Raw genomic sequence first — 21,429 nt, 5'->3', positions numbered from 1 at the left:
AGTAGCACCAGGTCGACACACGCTCTTCACAAACAGCAATGAAACAAATCCTTCACCTTCAAAGGTGTGTTACATCTGGGACACACAAGTGCTACTGATGGTTACACTCAAACTGCAGCATCAACAAACAATTTCATCCTGAGAGTAAAGTGACAATGCAAGTAAGTAAAAAGTGAGAATGAATTGATGTGATGCAGTCAAACATCTTTTCAGTGTCGTAAGTTGAATTAACCAGAATGTAAGAAGAAAGCCTTTATCATCAAACAACAGTGAAGAAGTCTGTACTTGATGTGCTTCACATTTCCTGTTAATGACATCCTGTTCCCCAAATAAAACTAATTTCAAGATTCAATGCTGATCAAACTGTAACTTGACATAATAAAGATTCCACAGATTGATAAGAACTTCGGAGGACAGGGTTGATGGGTTCAGTTTCCAAGATAACACGTGAGGTTTCATACTCTCTCACCATGCTCAGCATGTCCGCTGGCTCCAAACACAAAGTACTCTTGAGCCAGATCATAGCGGGCTGCTTCCTGATTGGCCAGTTTGACTGGTCTTCTGAACCTGCACTGAATCGCTCCGTCTGCCAGCCGCCATGACACAGAGGAGAGACCAGACTGTGAACACACACAGAAATCCATTACAATCCATCACAATTTAGGGACGGGAGATTTTGGGAAATACATGTATTGCCTGTCTTTGTAAGAAGATGGATATCAATCTCATTTTTGTGCCTTAAGTACAAAGTCGGACTCCTGATGTGGTTAGCCAAGTGTGAAGGTCCAGTATGTGGCAATAGAGTGGTGGTGTGTGATGACCCGGAAGTTAGTATCGCCCTGGTTCCCTCTACAAGAAGCCTATGAGATTATTGAATTGGATTTTGGATTATTACAGAAAATAATCTTTGTGACAAACACAAGTTTCTGATCCTTCCAGGTTCTGTTCATCCAGATAATCTTCACAGACGAACACCACTGTGTGATGTTTGAAGCGTAAATTAAATGTGTAGCAGTAAAAAGCTAATGTTAGGCTACAAACAGACGACATCGCGGTCACATGACTTAAACGTCACCACCACTAAGCGTTTTACTACACAATTACTATACAGGTTTTCTATAAACTGATCAATGTACAAGTTGTAAAGTCAGAGTTAGAATAGTTTGTAACTAAAGTGGGCCTGTAAAGACAGACTAGTGAGTAGATGAGTCTCCATGTTCGCTGTGATGACGTTTAATGTCCCCGACAACCTCTGTAGTCTCATGTAGACACTTGTTAGCAACTGCTAACCGTTTTTAACACACAGAAGAGCTTTATAATTAAACTGTGGGACATTGAATGATGGATTTTATGTTGGAGAACAAAACGTGTGAATATGTTCAGCCGGTGGTAACCACAGATGTTATTTAGGACATTTAACCAAAACCCATTCACAAACCTGTTGACTTTGAGACGAGGGAACCGGAAGTTCAAACATACTACTGTAATACTGTAAATGAAATACAATATTTATAACCATGTTTTGGTCTGTGTATAATCAGCTTACAGTCAGAATCATTGTGTTTTCATCACCTCAGAATCAGCCTCCATAGATCCACTCTACAGAGTCCTTGTTGCAGGGTCATGTTTCTACAGTAGCCCAGAACAAACAAACCAAACACTGATTCTAAAGACGACCTCTCACCTTGTTTTTTTCATGGTAATTGTAGATTCTAATATTACGGGCTAGATGGTTTAAAAAAATGTCACAAATCCATCTGGAAAGGTTCTGCTAGAAACTGTTTGGAAAAACTGTTTGCAACCTCACTGTTAGGCAGTGTTTGGGGTAAAGCTTTACAAAAGTAACATTGTTGAATCACACCATGCGTTCCTTGTTCTGTGGACTTAAATAAAAAGGCAGAGAAGAAGAGATGTTTGTCTTGTCATGTCATTATAGGCTACATTATAGAAGCTATAGGTCTGCTGTGTTTCATATGAAACCTGAGCCTACAATTAAAAATATTCATTCCTATCTCATATATCAGACTGTGATCCTCTGTCTGCTCATCACTGAGTCCAAGACCATCATTTATTTAAACAGATCTCGGCTGTTTCATTGTTCTATTGAGGTTATTCCCCCATTTCCCCCTGCTTTCAGTCTTTATGCTAAGCTAGGCTAACCACATCATGATTCATACTTGCTATTTATCACACAAACATGAGATCAATATCAATCTTTTTACACAATTCTCCAAAACAAACTCATAAGAAAATGTTGAGCTATCATTTGAAATACATATTCAACAAAGAACTGGTATGTTTTTCTGCAAACGATGTGTAGCCAGACTTCTATATACTACTATCATCTACAGACAAGACTTGATTACATAATCTGAACATATGTTTTCTAGCAGTGTTAAAGGTTTTTTGAGTGTGTTTGTCCATTTGGTGACATTAATGCAGTGTTTGTGTTTTCTGTGCGTTCACTTTTCTTTTATATATATTTTATATCTTTTATATTTATATTTTATCATATTCATATTGTGTTGATTCATTCAGAGAAAGTGTCACCTGTGATTCGTCCTCAGGGTGTGTTCGTCCACTGACAAAGGCAGCACTCACCGACACTCTATCCCCATCTTTTACACACATGTACACATCGTCATTGCCCTACACACAAACACACACACACACATATGCATCAAAATACGCACATATAGTATGTACTGTCATTTTCAGGTTAATAGAGGTGCAACATTTTGATAAGTGGATCATTATGGAGTGATTGTTGATCATAGCTGATATTTTTTAATGGTCTGTATGTGATGCAGAACATTGTGATCCACAGAGGGACTAGCTTACCATCCATGTGTCCCATGACAGTGCAAAGGAAACGTATCCCTCCGCTGGGCCACTCAGCTCAAATACTACAGACTGCAGAGAAAAGTGATATTAGGTTCTAAAATTGTTTTTCAAATTAAATATATTATTCCAATAATGTCAGATCATCCAGTCTACACATGGTTAGAGAACCAGCTGGCATTAGTGTGTCCTGTACATATTTACTGTGGTATTCTTCATTACTAACTATATATTACTGACAACAAAAACATGTTCTTATTTTGTGCTGTAAGGCAATCCAAGCTACAAGGTAAATTTATTGTCATTTTTTAAACAAGGGTTTAAACAAGGGTTTAAAAAATGACATAATATTTGAGTCCTTAAGACCTGACATCTGTCAATCCAGCAGATTATCTAGTAAATGCACCTTGGTGACACACAACGTCTCAGCTTGAATGTGGTGAGGATTCATTCATTTGAAGTGTTAATGTAGCACCTTTATTTGTATTCATTGTACCACTAAATTAATGTGTTCAAAGTCAAACCGTTTGGTCTGCTCCCTCTGTCCACATGGACAGGAAGAAGCAGTGAGGATCTTTTGTTGGATCACAACCTGGAGGATCTGACATGCAGGATTTTGATTGGCCACATCCCTCAGAAGTAAACTAGAGTTGTAATGATAGGGGGAGTTATTAGCATTAATATGTCACACTGGGTTCACATTCAGTTTATTGATTACTGCGTTTTCAGTGGGGAATCAATGTCACAGTCAGGAGTCCAAATGATGTAACACTCACAGGTGCGGGCAGGAGGGAGGCTGTGCTCGTTGGTACTGGAGGAGGTGTGGTGTCTGGCTGAGGTGGCAGGGGAGGCACACCATGCTGATAGATGATTGGTCCAGGCAGCTTCACCCAAAACTTATTGTAGTGGGCAACTACAGTCACACTGGAAAACATACCCATAGATACACATGTACTGAACCGTCCAGACCATATTCTGCTATTACATAACATACAAACCTTTAAAGGTCCAGAGGGTAAGACTGAGCAGCACAAACATGATATAATATTTATAATTATGTTTTCACTCGTGTCTAATCAACTGAAACTAAGAGTTGTTGTTTTTTCGTTACCTTTTAGTATATCATATCTACTGGGTTCGACAGGTGCGTTGGAGAAGACCGAAGGCCGACAAAATCAGGAAAAAGACTCCTGCACACTGTCCACTTCACTTGCAATTAAGTTTAATGACAACAACTTTTCGGTACTTAGACCATCATCAGATTACCTAATGATGGTCTAAGTACTTAGAGTACCAGATTATAAAGTACACAATGATGTGTTCGGTTCGAGGAGCTGGTTATAAAATGGAGAGAACTGTGATACAGAGCATCAAGGTGGTGAAGTGCAGAAATCCTACACACTGGACCTTTAAAATAAAACCAAATCAGTTCATGAGAGATACATATATACCCACGAGTGACTGATCCAAACCAACTGTGTGATTTGTTCAGTTCCAACCAGACAAAAAATGGAAGCACAGAAATAGTACATACATATATTAACAGGGTGCGTGTGATATCACCATGTTTGTGTTGTTCCCATAACATTATAGTGTCCACCAGCTGCACCAGTTCTCTTTCTGGTGAATGGGGAAAATACGCTTTGGCTTGTTTGCATGTCTTCAAACCATTCACAATCACATCTGAAACTTTCACACAGAGGACGATGTGGAGAATCAGTGCAGGATTCCTGCACTGAAAGGGCAATGTGAATGGGGCTACGGTATCCCTGCAAAATGGTGTCAGGGGAAACTTGGTTTGCATTTTGGGAGGTAAGCCTTGGCATTAACGTGACTAAATCCCCACAAAAGAAAAGGTTGACAGCTGCTAGCTTGTTTAAGTTGGAGCTGTTAGCGACCAGGTTAGTGTCAGAGAAAGCTGCCAGTTCCAGTGTGTGTAGGTAGTTAGCTTGGAGCTGGTTGTTGTTGTGATAGCGGCAGAAGGAAGGGAAAGGTGCCCAGTGACGGGGTTTAAACTTTATAACAGGCTACGTCAACTAAATCAGACTAAGAGCATAAATTAATGTCGTTCCAGTACCATCGTTGCAACTGACCAATGACCAACTGACCAATCATGCTGTTGTGATGTCATAGCTTTGTGGCACTGTTGGTGTTGTCTCTGGAACATCATAATTAATGTTGCTCTGAGACCATCTGCTCTACTTAATAATAAGTGTATAAATAGGTAACTTGTCAGCTTAAAATGTAGAAAGACAAACTCACAAAAACTGAACCTCTGAGGGAGAATCTGTAGGAGCAGTCCAGACGACAACAACCTCCGTCTGTCTTACATCACTCGTATGGCTCACTGCAGAACCCTGGAGACACACACACACACACACACACAATACACACACACACGCCACATACAAACATCATGGTACTTTCTCACTACTACTAACGATGTATGTTTGTGTTGTTGTGAACGTGTGTGTGTGTGTGAACACCTGGTGCTTATTACAGGTGAGCAGCTGGGTCCCCTGCAGATCGGTCAGGGTGAAGGTGCCAACAGCAGACGCTGAGCTCTGATTGCCTGCATCTCTGGCCTCAAGCAGGAAGCCCTCAAAATATGTTGTTCCCGATAGGATGACTGGTAAAAGAAGAGGAAAACACATTCATGTTGGCTGTAAATGATTTACTGACTGAGCTTGTGGACAGAGACCTGTTTTTGTGACCACGTCTAATCTCCAACAGTCTCAGATGTCTTTGGTTGATTGGTTAGTTTGTTCAAATTGTTATTTACATTTAATTCCTATTTATTACAAATGCAGATGATGTTGCTCACGTCTTACAGTAAACTGTTGTTGCTGATAGAAAGTGACTTTGATTATACTGAATGTATGGATTCTATTTTAGGATGGATTTCTTCAACAGTTGGATAAAAATGTGCACATTATATCTTTACACATTAGGAGCTTTTATCACAGCACTGTGTTTCACTGATATGCCGGTATTGGAAGTGTTGGCTCAGAGTGGTTACCTTGGATCCGATCTGTGGGACTGAAGGTGGTGGTGTTGGTTTCCAGGCTGTAAGGGCTCGGCGTGGTCTCTCCAGAGCCACGATGGTGGGGCTCCATGCTGCCACAGACTTTGGTGACCTTGCCGTTGGCATAGCAGCCTGACGGCACCCAGCAACACGCCAAGACAGAGATAAAGAGAAGACAACACACATCCGCAGGAGACATCTGCAGCAGAGAGGTGGAAGAAAAGAAAAGTTTCAGGTCCAGTTCTGTGGCTGGTTCGGATGAGTTTTATTCACTGCGCTGTGGAGACAGAGGTTCACAACAATGCTATAGAATTCTCTCTGACCCCGGTGAGTTTCTGTCCAGGATTATATACAGGTTCACAGGAAACAATAGGCTGAACAAAAGGTGTGGGCTGGGCTTAGCCGACATTCTAGAGAAGGGAAAAAGACACTGAAACTAGCAGCATCCAAAGAGTGTATCCTGTGTCAGCAACAGGGGAGAGGTCTTCCTGAAGACTCAACCAAAACGCCTGTGTGACAATACTGCTGAAAACTGTCCACATTTTTAGGTCAACACAGGCATCCTGACAGATGAGGTCGGCATCATGTCATGTTAGTGTGAGCAGCCAGCTGAGGAAAATAGCTCACGTCATCCTGATTGTACCTTCAACTGAAGTAGCAGACATGGGAGACTTCTGATGGCTACAACAAACATCACCTGACCTGCTGTCACAAACTGCTGCTGCCAAAATGGCTGCAAAAAAATGAGATAAATTAAAGGATAAGTCCACCCAAAAATTAAAATTCAGTCATTATGTCTTTATCCCCAATGCTGATGGAAAGTCCGATGAGACGTTTCTGGAGCTAAAATCAAACAAAAAAGCAACCGAACAAAATAAAATGAAAGGGCTCCATACAGCTCGTCAGCATAATCTTTGATTTGAAAAGATGTTATTCACACCCTCAACACTCAGTAGAGACACTGCATGCTCAATGCTGTAAAAAACGTCACCTGACTTGCTGTCAGCATGAGGGTGAATAGGTAAAGACTGAATTTTCATTTATGGGCGAACTGTTTCCTCAAGATGATGTTCTAGTGTAGCACACTACAATGCACATGGGTGGCTGAAGAAGAGGTTGAGTCCCCCTGTGAGTTTGACGTTATCTTGACAAAGCTCTCACACTTATAACTAGTATTTACAGCCTGTCTTCTGTGTCTCACTGTTATTTACATGGCTCAGAGTGTGTAATTCACATGAAGTCTTCAGTCTGCATACTGCTGCACAAGACATACTTCACCACGTACATACAGTGTGTGTTTGGTTACACTCCTGTAGTATATAAAAATCAAAACCACAATATTTTGAGGAAATTAATGAATACGATGTTATTTATAATTCTAGAGAGACTGAGTCAGCACTTCCTACCTCACTGCACACCACACTAACCGTGTCTCCCTTCACCCCCTCTGACACACATCCAGAAACACTTCTCAGCACTTGTGCCTCAGTGACCCTGCACAGTTTTCAGTCAATAGACATTTCCTTTAGATTCTGCAATACATATTTAATGATGACTCTTGAAATGAAGTGGACTCACCTCTCTGCTGTGGTCAAAGGAAAAGCTATCTTAACTCTGCCAAAGAGTTTCCAAGCATGACTATATACACCATCATACATGTATCAGGAAGTGACCCTTCAACTGTTCCAATGTCCTTTGTGTGTGTGTGTGTGTGTTTGTGTCTGTGTGTGTGTGTGTGTGTGTGTGTGTGTGTGTGTGTGTGTGTGTGTGTGTTGCACGTGGCAGTATTGCAGCAGTTTTACAACCTGATGGATCTGATGGATGGACTCTTGGAACATCCTGATAGGACTTCTCTCTCTGGGGTAGAGTGTTTTCATTATACATTCTATTAAAGTCTACTACTGTACATATTGCCAAGGGCGTAGGTTTGGTCTCAGCTTTGGTAGTGACATTACCAGGGGTGGACTGGGACAAAAATTCAGCTCTGGCATTTTCTGTCCAGACCAGCCCACTATATTATCAGCGGACACCACGAAGAAGTCCACAAATCTCGTGGCGTCCTTTCTCACACATACTACAAAGGAGAGTCATATTCCTTGATAGCAGTTAACAAATAAAGCACATAGCTATGAACTCAAGGACTAAAACTGACAGCTATAGCAATCAACCAATCAATCTTTGTTCATTATAGTGTCAAATCACAACAGAAGTTATGTTATGACCAGGGGTGGGACGAGACTAACGGGAAGAACCCAAAACCAGAGACGGGGTGGAGTTTTTCTCACATCATTACTTACATTTGCACAACAGTTGGTGCATTTCTCAAAACAATTAGTACAAACTGCAAAACCTTGTTGATAACCTGCAAAAGCATGTCACATGCTCAAAATAGAGGTCATTCCTCAAAACCAAGTATTCCTATCAATGAAAGTGTGTGTGTCATAAAAAAAAGTCCTGACACCATCATTTATGAACAAGGTAGTCAAATGGCTTTGTCGTGTTTTCATTAGGACACTTTACTAGTGTTTCCCAATGCAAAAAAGCCAGATCTTTGTGACCTGAAAATGCTCAAGACTATACACTAACACTATACACAGCCATTTGAAAACTACAGTAAAAGTAACACATTTACACACAAATTATACCTATTAGATAGTTATCACCTCAGTAAACAATAAATGAATTGAAAGATTACAATAAATTCAATGGTAAATATTGCAAATTAAATTTATTATTTGCTATAGGTTTACTTGTGTTTTGTATCTCTGTTTACAGCTCATCAGGCCACGTGAATGTTTACTGTTGCTATGGCAACAAGAGACCGCTGACGTTAGCATCTGTTAGCTAGCTTAGCTAAATCATCTGAACAATAATAACCCATAATATCACAATTCGGCGTATTTGAACAAAATCAACCACAACTACCAACAGTCACAGCCCTTTAACTCTGGGCTGATGTGCTGCCACATGTTAGATTGTCAAAGTTAGAAAATAACGACTTCAGTCCCTGAGGAGCTACGTTAGCATTAGCGGCAGCTACGTTAGCATTAGCGGCAGCTACGTTAGCATTAGCGGCGTTCATCAGTATGTTAGTGAGGTCGCATCACATTCAATGTAAAAACGTTTTTTTACTTTGTTTTGGACATGTCTCAAACATTTAGCCGAGCCAGCCCCAGGCTGACGTTACTGACCCTGTCTGCCTCCACTCGCTCATCATCGTCAGGTCCTCCTCCCTCGTCTCCCGGCGCAGCAGCACCTGTGGCTGCTGGCGGGTCGGTGTCACTGGTCCCGGCACCAAAAAGCTCCGTCAACTTCGCACATTTAGCAGCCTCCACCTCCAGAGACTTCAACTTTTTAATCGCTGTTTCTCAGCTGTTTCTTCCTCTTATCCATTTCAAGTAGCGGACACAGTTTGGAAGATGCTCACTACTACCACTCACTAACGTTACTACTGGCTCAGCAGCAGACAAATATTGGTAGTGACTATTTTGCAATCCTCGAACATTGGTTGTGACATGTCACGACCATCTATATAGAAACCTACGCCCATGCATATTGCTGCACATAACACTGTACATATTACTGTACATAACACTGTACATATTACTGTACATAATACTGTACATAACACTGTACATATTACTGTACATAACACTGTACATATTACTGTACATAACACTGTACATAATACTGTAAATAACACTGTACATATTACTGTACATAATACTGTACATATCACTGTACATAATACTGTACATATTACTGTACATAACTTTGGGTTATTTACATAACCCCGGTTCTCTTTCATAATATTTCGCTCGATGTCTCACTATGGGATGCACGCCTCGTTGCAGACCTCAGAAGCATTAATCTCATTACTCATTAATCCTGATTGGCTGGTGAACGTGTCCGTCCGCCTCAGGTAGTCCCATCTACCTTAAATAGCGCATGTGGACGGCGCCACGTCATTCAAGATAAGCACCTCTTCTCACTCGCCCAAGCAAGAAGGGATGTCTGGTGAGACATCTCACTCATATTACTCAGAGAACCGGGGTTATGTAAATAACCCAAAGTTTTCTTTCATAATATTTTGCTCAATGTCTCACTATGGGATGTGTTAGCTCCCATATTGCCAGACACGCTTATCTAGCATCCACCAACCCACAGGGAAAAGTACTCTGTTCCAATCAGGACTGCAAAACCGCGCGTGCCACGCACGGAGCGGAGACGTCCAGCATATAGAAACGGACAAAAGTAAGAGGCGAGGACCAACTCACTGCAGCACAGATGTCCTGAACAGAAACTCCCCTGAATAAGGCCCAGGATGCGGCCAAGCCCCGAGTCGAGTGCACTCGCAGGCCCACAGGTGGCTGCAAACCCCGACGCGTATAGGCCAAAGCAATTGCCTCCACCACCCAGTGGGATAGGCGCTGCTTTGTGATAGGTTTTCCCTTATGAGGATTAGCCCAGGAGACAAACAGCTGATTGCTCCTCCTGAAGCCCTTCGTCCTATCCATGTAAGTGCGCACCGCACGGCCTGGACACAACACATGCGACCGCTGCTCTCCTGGTGAAGCAGCAAAGGCCACAAGGTCAATAGGAGAACATGAGCCTACCACCTTAGGCACAAAAGCCGGGTTGGGCTTCAAAATCATCCTCACATTCCCCCGGGAAGAGCTGAGCACATGACGGATGCACCGAAAGCACATGGATGTCAATAACCCGTTTAGCCGAAGCCAGAGCCAGTAACAACACTGTCTTGAAAAACACGTGTTTCAAGTCTGCTCCCTCCAGTGGCTCAAAGGGAGGGCCTTTAAGCCCCTCCAGAACCACAGCCAGATCCCATGGTGGTACCAGTGGTCTGGACACGGGGAGAAGCCTGCACGCTCCCTTCGTAAAACAGCAAACCAGCGGGTGCTGGCTTCGCTGTTTGCTCCCCAGACCCCATGTGACAGGCGGTGATAGCTGCCAAGTACACTTAAACCGTGGAGAAGGCTTTTCGTTTGTCAATCAGGTCCTGCAAGAATGATAATATCACTCCTACTGGACACTGAAAGGGAATGTGGCCGTTTCTGTGACACCACCCTTCAAACACTCTCCACTTACAGTCATACAGAGACCTAGTGGAGGGGGCTCGAGCACTTTGTATAGTGGAAATCACACGCTGTGAGAGTCCCACAGCTGACAGATTGAGCCACTCAGGGCCCAAGCCCACAGCAGCCAGTGCATCGCAGGCCAATGCGGAGCTATCAAAATCAGTGCGTGGCCGTGCTCCCTCACTCTGGACAGAGTGGGGGGTATCAAGGCCAGGGGAGGGAACGCATAAAGAAGCTTGTGCGGCCAGGTGTGCGTTAGTGCGTCTACGCCGAGGGGAGCATCCATGCTGCGCAGAGAGTAAAACAGCGCGCACTGCGCGTTTTCTCTTGACGCGAACAGATCCACCGTGGCCCGACCGTAATGGGCCCATATCTGTTCCACAATCTCCGGGTGTAGAGTCCACTCCCCGTATACTGGCGCGCCCCTGGACAACAGGTCCGCGCCCGTGTTCAGGGCTCCCGGGACATGCGTCGCTCTCAGGGAGAGGAGATGACCGCAGCTCCACAGGATCAGTTTGCGTACCAGCATGTACAACCAACGGGAGCGTAACCCCCCCTGATGGTTGATGCATGCCACCATCGTCATTGTCCATCCTCACCAGGACATGATGATGAGAGATGAGAGACGGAAGGAAATGTTTCAGGGAGAGGAACACCGCTGACAGTTCCAGAAAATTTATGTGAGACCGCTGGAGGTCCACACTCCAGTGGCCCCTCACAGACCGGCCCTCGTGAATTCCGTCCCAACCTGTCAGGCTGGCGTCCATAGTGACCACCTTCCTGGACAGGACGGAGCCCATGGGCACCCCGTGTGTCAGAAAGGACGGGACTCGCCTGTGGCGAAGTGCCCTGACACACCCCAGTGTGACCAGCACTCTCCATGCGCCATGACGCACGGGATCCAGCCCGCATTAGGCCACCCAAAGCTGGAATTCCCTTATGTGGAGGCGAACGAGATTGACTACAAGAATGGCAGATGCCATCAGCCTGAATAATCGAAGACACAATCTGAATTGAACAGATTTGCCTGGATGAAAGAGCGCGAGACATGCCCTGAAAGTTTTCACTCGTTCCGCCGAGAGGCGCGCTGTGAAAGTCACCGAGTCCAGGGATAATCTGGGGACAGCATGCTCTTTTCCGCATTTATCACGAAACCCGGATCGAATAGGTGTCGTATGAGAATACGCATGTGCGCCTTGGCCTCCTGCTCCAACTGTGCCAACAGCAGCCAATCATCCAGATATGTGGCCAAGCGGATGCCGTCTCAGCGGGGCTATTGCCGCTTCCGTGCACCACACAAACACCCTCGGGCTTAAAGACAGACCGAAAGGAAGCATGCGGTACTCGTAACAGATCCCCTGGAAAGCAAATCTCAGATACTTTCTGTGGGGAGGATAGATCGGGATGTGGAAATACGCTTCTTTCAGATCGACAGAAGTGAACCAATCGTTCTGTTGCACAAGGTGCAGCAGGGATGCATGCGTAAGCATCCTGAACTTTAGATATTTGTTCAGAGCACGTAGATCCAGGATAGGGCAAATACCCCCTCCCTGTTTGGGGACCAGAAAATACCTGGAGTAAAAACCGCTCTGACACTGTGCGGGACGGACGACACAAATTGCTCCTTTGTTTAACAGTGAGAGGATTTCCTCCTGTAAAATGCGAGTTGACTCTCCCTGAGCCTGGGAGTGTATTATACCGGTGAATCGTGGAGAAACAGCAGCGAACTGCAGCCTGTATCCCCTCGAGATCGTCCTTAACACCCAGGGTGGAGCTGTGAGCGCGGCCCATCTCTCGCATCTGAGGGAGAGAGTGGACACACACCGCAGCCCCTCCACCATGAGAGGCCCCAGCCGCGGTGCAGTGGCGCCCTCTCTTGGTGGACTAGTGACATGGCTCCCGGGTGGTGCTGTGCATTTTCGCCCGGGAGGACAGGGCAGCAGTGGGGACCTCACAGCCCCCACCCCGGGAAGGCCACGGCTTTCCACCGAGGGGGGACAGCGGGTGTCGCCACCGCGCTGCTTATTTTGATAGTTTTGGCTTTTATTAGCTGCGCCCTCGGCACTCAGCCTGGATGCGGCAGCGGGACACATTTTATTTTCTTTATGAAAACTTGTGTGTGTGTGCGTGCTTGTGGACATGAGAGAGGGGCAACCGCTGAACCCTCTGCCGTCAAATGTCCGTCTCTCCCGGCTTGCTCTGGCACAGTCCGTGGCAGCTGGGAGATGGGGGCGTGGGGGGCCCCTGGGCGCACGCTCGAAAGCCAAACAGGTTGAGCTGGAGAACGGGGAACTTCCAGCTGCATCACCGGTGGAGAGAGGGGCGGTCAGGCCGCTCTCTTCTTCTTCCTGGCCTGGGTGGTGGCAGCTTGTGCGGGCTGTGCCAGCGGAGCTGCAGTCGGGGCTGAGGGTTTTGACAGTTTAGGTATTCTAAACTGCAAAACTTGGGAAGCAGCCTGCGCGAAGGTTTTGCGCTGTGCAGGTGGAGAGGGAGCTGGGGGCTTTCCAGGGAGGCAGAGCTGGAGAGCTTCGTCTTCCTTCTTTTTGGCTTCACACTGCCGTTGCATCGAGGCCAATGCGGAGCCAAAAATCCCCTCCGGGACAATGGGCATGTCCAGGACATTGTCCTTCTCTCTGTCTGACAGGTTGACGAGGTTGAGCCACAGCGCTTGTTCCTACAGAACCATCGCCCCCAGTGCTCTTCCCGTGGCCTGGACCATGCAGCGTTGGACACGGAGACACAGGTCAGTGATGACTGGTATCTCCTCCCACGTGACCAGGTCCTGAGTTTGCACAAAGTCCTCACATAACTCAGCCTGATAAGCCGTGAGCAGGGAGAGAACATTGAGCGCTCTGGCCGAAAGCGCCACCACCTTGTACGCCTTTTCAGTCAGAGCTGACTGAAAATGGTCAGACTTGGATGGCAGGCTGGGGCTCCGGGAGGACACCACTGACAGCTGGGGGCTGCAACGAGTGGCTCCATTGGAGGCATGCGAAGCAGACCCAGGCTCTCCATCGCTTCACAGTCGAGGGACCAGGCTCCGGGAATCGTGCTCCTGCTGCTGTAAGGGCGGTCTCTCCATGAGCGCGCCACCTCATCCAACAGTTCTGGGAAGAAGTTGCTTCGTCGCACTCTTGGCCAAGGGCAATTTGTTCCCCTCGTGGCGGGATCTGGTGGTCTCAGCTATGACAGCGGGCCAGGGGATGGCTAGCCAGGCAGCGGCGCATTTGCACACGTCGAGCATGTCCGAGCTGAGGAGGGGAGAAGCTGGTGTGCTACTCTCATCTCTATCCCGGGAGGCAATGGAGGCAGCAGGCTGCACAGCCCGGGCCAGAGTGATGAAGACGTCATCCTCTTCTTCATCCTCTGATACGAGGAGTTCCGAGGCGCCATCTTCATCATCCCCATAGTCCAGTTCCAGGACGTCTTCCTCCTGTGGGGGGATCTGCAGCTAGGTCGAGCTGGAAGCCCCAGCTGGCGCTAGCCTCCGGTGTCGCCACCGCAGCGACCTCCGTCTCCTCTCCGGCTTCAACAGCGGCGCTGTCAGAAGGGAGATAGGGGTCATGTCCAAACAAACTAGCTTGGCGGGCTAGCCGTCTGCGGAGACTTGACGGTGAACACCGCACAGTGTTGACACGAGCCAGGGACGTCGACAGCTAGCCAGGTGTGTTCCAGCCCCAGGCAGCTCGAGCAGACCTGGTGTGGATCCGTACTCGATATCTTATTCCTGCAACAACAGAGTCTCCGTGCCCTCTGGTGTGAGGGGTTTTAGCCTCCATTCCTTGCGAGCTGGTGTGCAGGCAGGGAGTCGAGGCAGTTTGCTGGTGTGCTAACCATGAAGAAGTCGAGAGATTAGCTGGTGTGCTAATGCTCGGTGCTCGAACTGCCGTGGTGGGGCGTCGAGGACGGGATCACCCCTATGTTCCCCGGGTCCTATGTTCCCCGCTTTTTCCAAAAAAAGGGTCCCATGTTCCCCGCTGTTCACCCAAAGGGTCCTATGTTCCCCGCTGTGTATGTGACTGGGGAACATAAGACCCTTTTTTAGAAAAAGGGTCCTATGTTCCCCGCTTTTCCCCAAAAGGGTTAGGGTTAGTTACTTAGGACCCTTTCTTAGAAAAAAGGTCCTATGTTCCCCAGCAACAGTGGGGAACATAGGACCCGGGGAACATAGGTACGCTCCCGTCGAGGACAGTGCTGACCAAGCCGTGGAGGGCAAGGAAAGCACTGGGTTCGATCTGGTGTGACCGACGAAGCAGAAAAAGAAAAAATATCCAAGGCTAGTAGCGCCCGGCGACAGAAGCTAAATAAGATCTGTCTGTGGACAGTTTAGCTAGCTAGCCCTGGACGAGAGATATGCTCCGAGTGAGAAGACGTGTTTGAATGACGTGGTGCCATCTGCGTGCGCTATTTAAGGTAGATGGGACTACCTGAGGCAGACAGACACGTTCACCAGCCCATCAGGATTGGCGTAATGAGATTAATGCTTCTGAGGTCTGCAGCAAGGCGTGCATCCCATAGTGAGACATCGAGCGAAATATTATGAAAGAGAACACTGTACATAATACTGTACATCTGAAGGAGCAGGATTTATCTGAAGTATGTAAATTGACTGTTCTTTCTTGTTTGTTTGTTTGTTTGTTTGTTTTAAATTAGATTGCTGATAAAAAAAAATAATTTTAAAAATCCACTCTTTTGGCTCTGATCCAGATTACAGTCTGTAAAGTAACCAGTAACCTGTCCATAAATGACTTGACTTGAGTATGGCAGTGATGTAGCTCTTCAGGACCTTTTAGTTTGTTTCAGTTGTGATAATACAAAGAGCGATGTCAGAAAGTGTATTTGTTATGTCACATGACCTGCAGTGTGGTCGTTACTCCAAAGTCCCTGCACAGCTCAGTGAGCTTCTGAGGGACTTTGGTTCCTTTGGTCCCCAGTGACCTTCAATGAAACACTCTCAGAGACTTTCAGATATTTTGGCTTGTCATTGGAGGCAAAGCACTGGTGTGAACACTAACATCAGTTACAGCTCCAGTGTACAAGACAGACCAAGACCAGAGTGTATCAAGACCGAGACAAGACCAAAACCAGAGTGTATCAAGACTGAGACAAGACCAAGACCAGAGTGTATCAAGACCGAGACAAGACCAAAACCAGAGTGTATCAAGACCAAGACAAGACCAAGACCAGTGCGACTCCCACACTGCATGATACACAATAAAACCAGGCACTCCTAAATTCATCCCCACAGGAGACAAATGAAAGTTCCTCTTCACTCACCTCTTAACTAACCCTAACCCTGCCACAGATACAGTATAAAGTAAATGTGCATGTGAACTTTGTCTTGATAAAATAACCCAAAAAAATTGCAGGGGTGAATTTTAAGTGTGGGTACTTTAATTTGTTTTCTGTGAGCAAACTGATTGTCATTTTTGTTGAGAAGATCTCAGAACAATTAGACTGTATCACTTTGTGATTTACACTGAGGAGTCTGGGCAAAAGTTATAATGTACGTTTATTCAAATCACATCCACCACTGTCAGATATGTCAGTGACATGTTCATGTAAAGGTTTGTGATTATCAGCCTGCCTGCTGATGTGATGACACAGAATGTGCACTCAGATTCAATATCAGTGTACATCCCAACATTTCTAATGATTACTTACTGAGTCACCTCAAAGATCTGTAGCCAAGAGCAGTTTGATCAGTCAGAGCTGCAGAGACGATAAAACAGGTACGTTTTGTTCCCGTGATGCTCAACATACTGTTTCTGGAGCTTTCCTCTCTGTACACAGACATCTTTGAACAGACAGAATACCATGATTTGTTTTGTTAGATTGTATCTGTGACTAAAGATGTCATTATTGTATTAAATGGATCAGCTGGATCTTAAAGAACAAGGCTTGGTTTGGATGGTTGGATGTGATGTGATGTGATGTTATAAAGAGACATTTGTAATCAAGCAAAAGAGGACATGCTCAAATATTTTAATATTGGCTAAAGACAAAACTTAAAACATCTGAGAGGTAAATGGTGATGTGACATATGACAGACAGGATGACATCATGGGGGCATTATGTTACTAAGCTCCTGCAGTCCGGGCCTGCTGTACTGCTCAGTCCAACAGCTGCACTGCAGTGCCAGGTTATGTAACCTCTCTCTGTTGATGTGTGGACGTGATGTGGCCATGTGTGGTCTGAAGCTTACAAACTGCGCAACACAAATGACGCAGATGAAGACTTCTTGTTGGCATTTTTGCTGCAATATGACATCCTGTTAAAATCAATTGGTAAATATATAATATACAAATACATCGGCATTATACAAATGCTGTTACAAGCAGAGTCCGTCGAAGTGAGGACGTTTATAATGCAGTGAAACCAACATGATTGCGTCCATTTACCACTAACCTATCCCCTTTTCTGTGGGGAGCTGCGCACTAAACAGCGTTATTACGGTAAGAGAGCCGCTGTGTAGACACGCCCCCTCGTTCAGCCAGTGTGCACCCAGGAAGAGCAGCTGTCTGTCAGTTTGTCAGACTGTCCTCCTGTTGATGTGACCGAGCGAAGACACAACGGACAGGTGAGTGGGACAGGACAAGGGACAGGACATGCAGGCATGTGGTCAAATATTATTGAGCTTTATTCGCAGCTCGTGGCTGGCAGGTCGGAAGAGAAAGCTACGTTATTAGCTAGCTGACATAAGTTTAGCTAACTGTCATAATGTTAGCTCCTATAATTCATGTGACGCTCGGTAATTCCGCTTTACACCCTAATATGGGAGAATACATTACAGGTGTTGTGAGACAACGACGGTTGATAATCATTCAAAATTCAATCTATTAATGATCGTTTTAAAGTTACCTTGCGTGGTGATGACGAAGGTACTTAATGTTACTATATGCAACATGTTATTGACATAAGACCGTTTGTGAAGTCCGAACTCAACGTGAGCCACCGTCCAATACTTCTGCAGCTGAATTCTAACTTGATGGCACCGCCCACTACAGGGTATTGTGGTGGGGGCCGACTGTATGAAGTACACAATGTACCACATGTTAATTCTGTTGCTTTATTGAAATAAGGTGCCTTTTGACAATGATATGTATGCCGAATTTTCAAACGGTAACTAACAATTAAACAGGGGGTGCGCATTGTGTTTTATGGAGAATAACGGTGTGTTAGTAAGCGAGGCAACGTTAAAGTACCACTATTTTGAATGGAAATTGGCTTCCAGGGATGTTAGCTTTACGGGTTCCTGCCACCTTGGCGAATAAGGATGATCCTTCATGTAAATGTGATCGTACGTGTTTTTGTGTGTTTTGTCAGTGTGTGTCGGTGTCGTTGTGCCAGGCCAGAGGGAAGAGTTTTATAAATAGATGGTTTGACATTAAGGGCTGGATTCCTGACCTTCTGCTGGTCAGACTGAAGCGCTGCGCAGACTCATAGGGAGGGTTCAGTAGGGTTCAGTGACTCTGGATGCATCAACCTGCTCTTATTATTATAGAACTGAACCCAAAGCCAAAGCCCCCAAGATGGTCTTCTGTGCAATTCTGGACTATTGTATGTCTAATATTGTGCCTAAACTTAAAGTAGGGCTGACATCCAGGCATCCATGTGGGAGCTCCAGGAACTCCTTGGCAAATTATAACAAAATATATTGAACATGCGGTTTGATTCATCAACATATTTCCATGTAATCTCACAGACAGGACATCCCTTTTTTAGTGGTGTTAGCGTCTGTGATATGACACTAACATATGATATTTGCATTCTTTACAGAAGTAAAATACTAAAGTAATTCCACACTATAAAAACTTCATAATAAGTCTTGAAATAACTTAAATGGTGGAATTTATGTGTTTGTTTGTTTTATAGAAAACATGCCTTTTAAATCTGCTGGTTATATCATATGTTTAAAAGAAAATCTGTTATGGTTTAGGGTTAACAGATTTGCTGAAACAGCTGCAGTACAGTTTCCAGATGAGGTTTAAAGGTGGCCATTAGAATAGTTCAGAAGTTTAAATTCTGCAGCCTCTGGCTTTAGAAAGCTGCTACCAACAGTTTGCCTCCTACATCAACTCACCAGCAGCAGTCGTCTGTCTGAACTAACGTACATGCTTCATGCACTTCCTCGTGCTCTGCTACAATAGTTTGCACAATGCATGTCTCAATCAACTGATTACCTAAAAATTCTTGTTTAACATTTAATCCTTCTCATCTTCAAACCAGTTAGAAACGCTTGCCAAACGTATATGTGCTGTGTCAGTCATGTATCTGTTGGTTCTTTTTGGTTGGTGCATTTAGTATTTATTATTTATTGTTTTTATGGTTCCCCTTTGACGTGGTAAATGAGGAGTTTTTTTAACTGATGCATCTGTAGTTTCATCTCCAATGAGTTGGCTCCTTTTTAGCTCTTAGTTTTCTCGTTTTGCTTTAAAAATTTGCATATCAGTCATATGACTGACTGCCAGCCTTTTGATAGCTGACAAAGCAGATAGTTAGCATTAAACCCCCTGAAGTATGACACACTTCTGTAGCATGTTATGTAACTTGTAACTTCTTAACTCAAAGTTTAAAGTGGCAATCTTGGAAGATTTCCGGAAGTGGCAATTATTTTTGGACCTCACTGCTACCCAGAGATCCAGTGCCACCTGTGTGATGACAGTCAGTTGGCAGCTTTGCCATGCCTCCATAACAACACCACATGAAAGCGATTTGCACCTTTTTATAAAGTTTCATCATCCGCTGTTATCGGTCTTTTCTTTATTTGTTCAATCACGACCGTTAACAGTAACATTAACCGTTTACTCCCAACGCTAGCAGAGACCAGGACAAACAGAGTCACGTGTGAACCACTAACTCTCTCCGGCCAACCAACCACTGCTAGGTGAACGCGTCACTAACTGTGCATCGCTCATGATATTTTCCAGGAAAGTCACCACCAACACCAGTGTACATCTTTGGTATTACAGCAAATGCAAGGGCTCTCATCAGTGGGCTACAAGCTAACTTATTTGTCTCTCTAGATTGTGGCTCTATTGTCGGTTGGTTCAATTTTATGTGGTCTTTGCTCCACATAATGAAAAATACAAGAGCTCTACATTGGCACACATTCAGCTACAATCTGACTGTAAATGGAAGAGCAGCAGTTATCAAAGTATTCAAGCAAGGCTAAAAACAAGGTGTATTTTGTGTGGTGCATAGCAGCATTACGTCGCCGTCACTGAGGTAATGAAGTGTACAGAAGCTGTTAAATTGATTTTGCTTCATCTTTAGAGGATCAGTGTGTGTGCACACTGTTGCTCACTGTGTTGGGGACATGTAATGTGAAATAATGGTCAGCAGAAGTGCAGTGCAACCACAAACTACAGCCAGACATCACTGCTAGGTTAAACAAACAGCACTACAGTACATACTTGTTTTTTGTGTATGAGTATGATGTGTCTGATGATTTCATGATTTCAAGTATTAAGAATTTTTAACGGGACGATCCACTGCAATTAAAGAAAAAACAACAAGCCTCCAGAACAGCTCCAGTGCTTTTCTCATTGTTTCTCCACTTTGCTGGAGGGATGAACATAGGGCTGGGTGATATGGCCAAAACTGTTATCCCAAGTTTTTTTTTTTATATTGATCGATGTCGATAATTATCCCGATATACAACAATAATAATGTTGAATTGACAGTTTCAAGAGTATTCTCCTTAGGACAGAACCCAAAACAAACCAGGTTAATTATGGTTTATAAAATACAATTATTTATTGTCAGAATGAATAGGTGACAAACATTCAGCAGAACCAACCAACCAAATGGCTTTATGTTAAACACTGAATAAATAAAATGATGAATATGCACAACAAATTGCTTGTTTCAAACATGTCTCAAACATTTTATAGGTAATACTGAACTGAACATTGATTAAAGAAAATACAATAAAAAGGTAAATGTTGAGGATGATTATGCTACTGTATTCTTTGAATATTGCACATTCTTGAGCTTGCAGGTAGTTGTTCAGTTCAGCTTTAATGCCTCCTGTTCTGATGTGGTTCTGATGTGCGACCAGACCACATTTCAGCGGTGACATCCCTGAGCTGCTCCTCCAACTTTACCCTTCACTCTGTGTAGAGCTGATTTTTCAACTGTGCTTATAGGCATCATCTCTTTAGCGATACAGTACGTAATTGCGCTGGTTATGTCTCTGTGTCGCTTTGGTTTCTTCTCATATGGGGTAATGGCTGAAAAAGCAGCGGCAATTGTTGGTTGTCGAACTGAAGTTTGACTAGTGGGGCTGGGCTGTTGGCTACTTGAGGGGAGGCTGACGCTGGCATGATATCGCAAACTCATGCTTTTTGAAGTACTGTTTGGGACGGTACCTTTTGAGATGATAGAAGAGGTTGGTGGTGTTTCCAGTTCTGCTGAGGACTGGTCGTCGACACATTTTGCACCTAATGGTGGTCTGTCCTTTTT

At 44.7% G+C, this 21,429-nt stretch overlaps 2 protein-coding genes across 4 annotated transcripts in view; one reads left to right on the top strand and one right to left on the bottom strand.

The window, feature by feature from the left end:
- Window positions 1–7,525, bottom strand: part of frrs1a (ferric-chelate reductase 1a) — a 22,005-nt gene extending 14,480 nt beyond the window's left edge. For 2 of the 3 annotated variants that reach the window (XM_073490713.1, XM_073490714.1), the window contains exons 1-9: window positions 7,445–7,525; window positions 5,861–6,065; window positions 5,328–5,470; window positions 5,104–5,198; window positions 3,618–3,765; window positions 3,366–3,485; window positions 2,842–2,913; window positions 2,551–2,649; window positions 470–620 (exon numbers count right to left, since the gene is read on the bottom strand). In XM_073490713.1, the coding sequence (XP_073346814.1) occupies window positions 470–620; window positions 2,551–2,649; window positions 2,842–2,913; window positions 3,366–3,485; window positions 3,618–3,765; window positions 5,104–5,198; window positions 5,328–5,470; window positions 5,861–6,065 (1,033 nt within the window). In that variant the 5' untranslated portion in view covers window positions 7,445–7,525. The remainder of the gene's footprint in view (window positions 1–469; window positions 621–2,550; window positions 2,650–2,841; window positions 2,914–3,365; window positions 3,486–3,617; window positions 3,766–5,103; window positions 5,199–5,327; window positions 5,471–5,860; window positions 6,066–7,444) is intronic. The other variant, XM_073490715.1, reaches the window with a different exon arrangement.
- A 9,960-nt stretch (window positions 7,526–17,485) lies between these two features.
- Window positions 17,486–21,429, top strand: part of agla (amylo-alpha-1, 6-glucosidase, 4-alpha-glucanotransferase a) — a 48,044-nt gene continuing 44,100 nt past the window's right edge. The window contains exon 1 of the mRNA XM_073491077.1: window positions 17,486–17,542. The gene's annotated coding sequence lies outside the window, so the exon portion shown is untranslated. The remainder of the gene's footprint in view (window positions 17,543–21,429) is intronic.

Source organism: Pagrus major, chromosome 21 (genome assembly GCF_040436345.1).
Source record: "Pagrus major chromosome 21, Pma_NU_1.0".
Classification (NCBI taxonomy): Eukaryota; Metazoa; Chordata; class Actinopteri; order Spariformes; family Sparidae; genus Pagrus; species Pagrus major.
The sequence above is the reverse complement of the archived record's forward strand: the minus strand, read 5'-3'. Positions and strand labels throughout refer to the sequence as shown.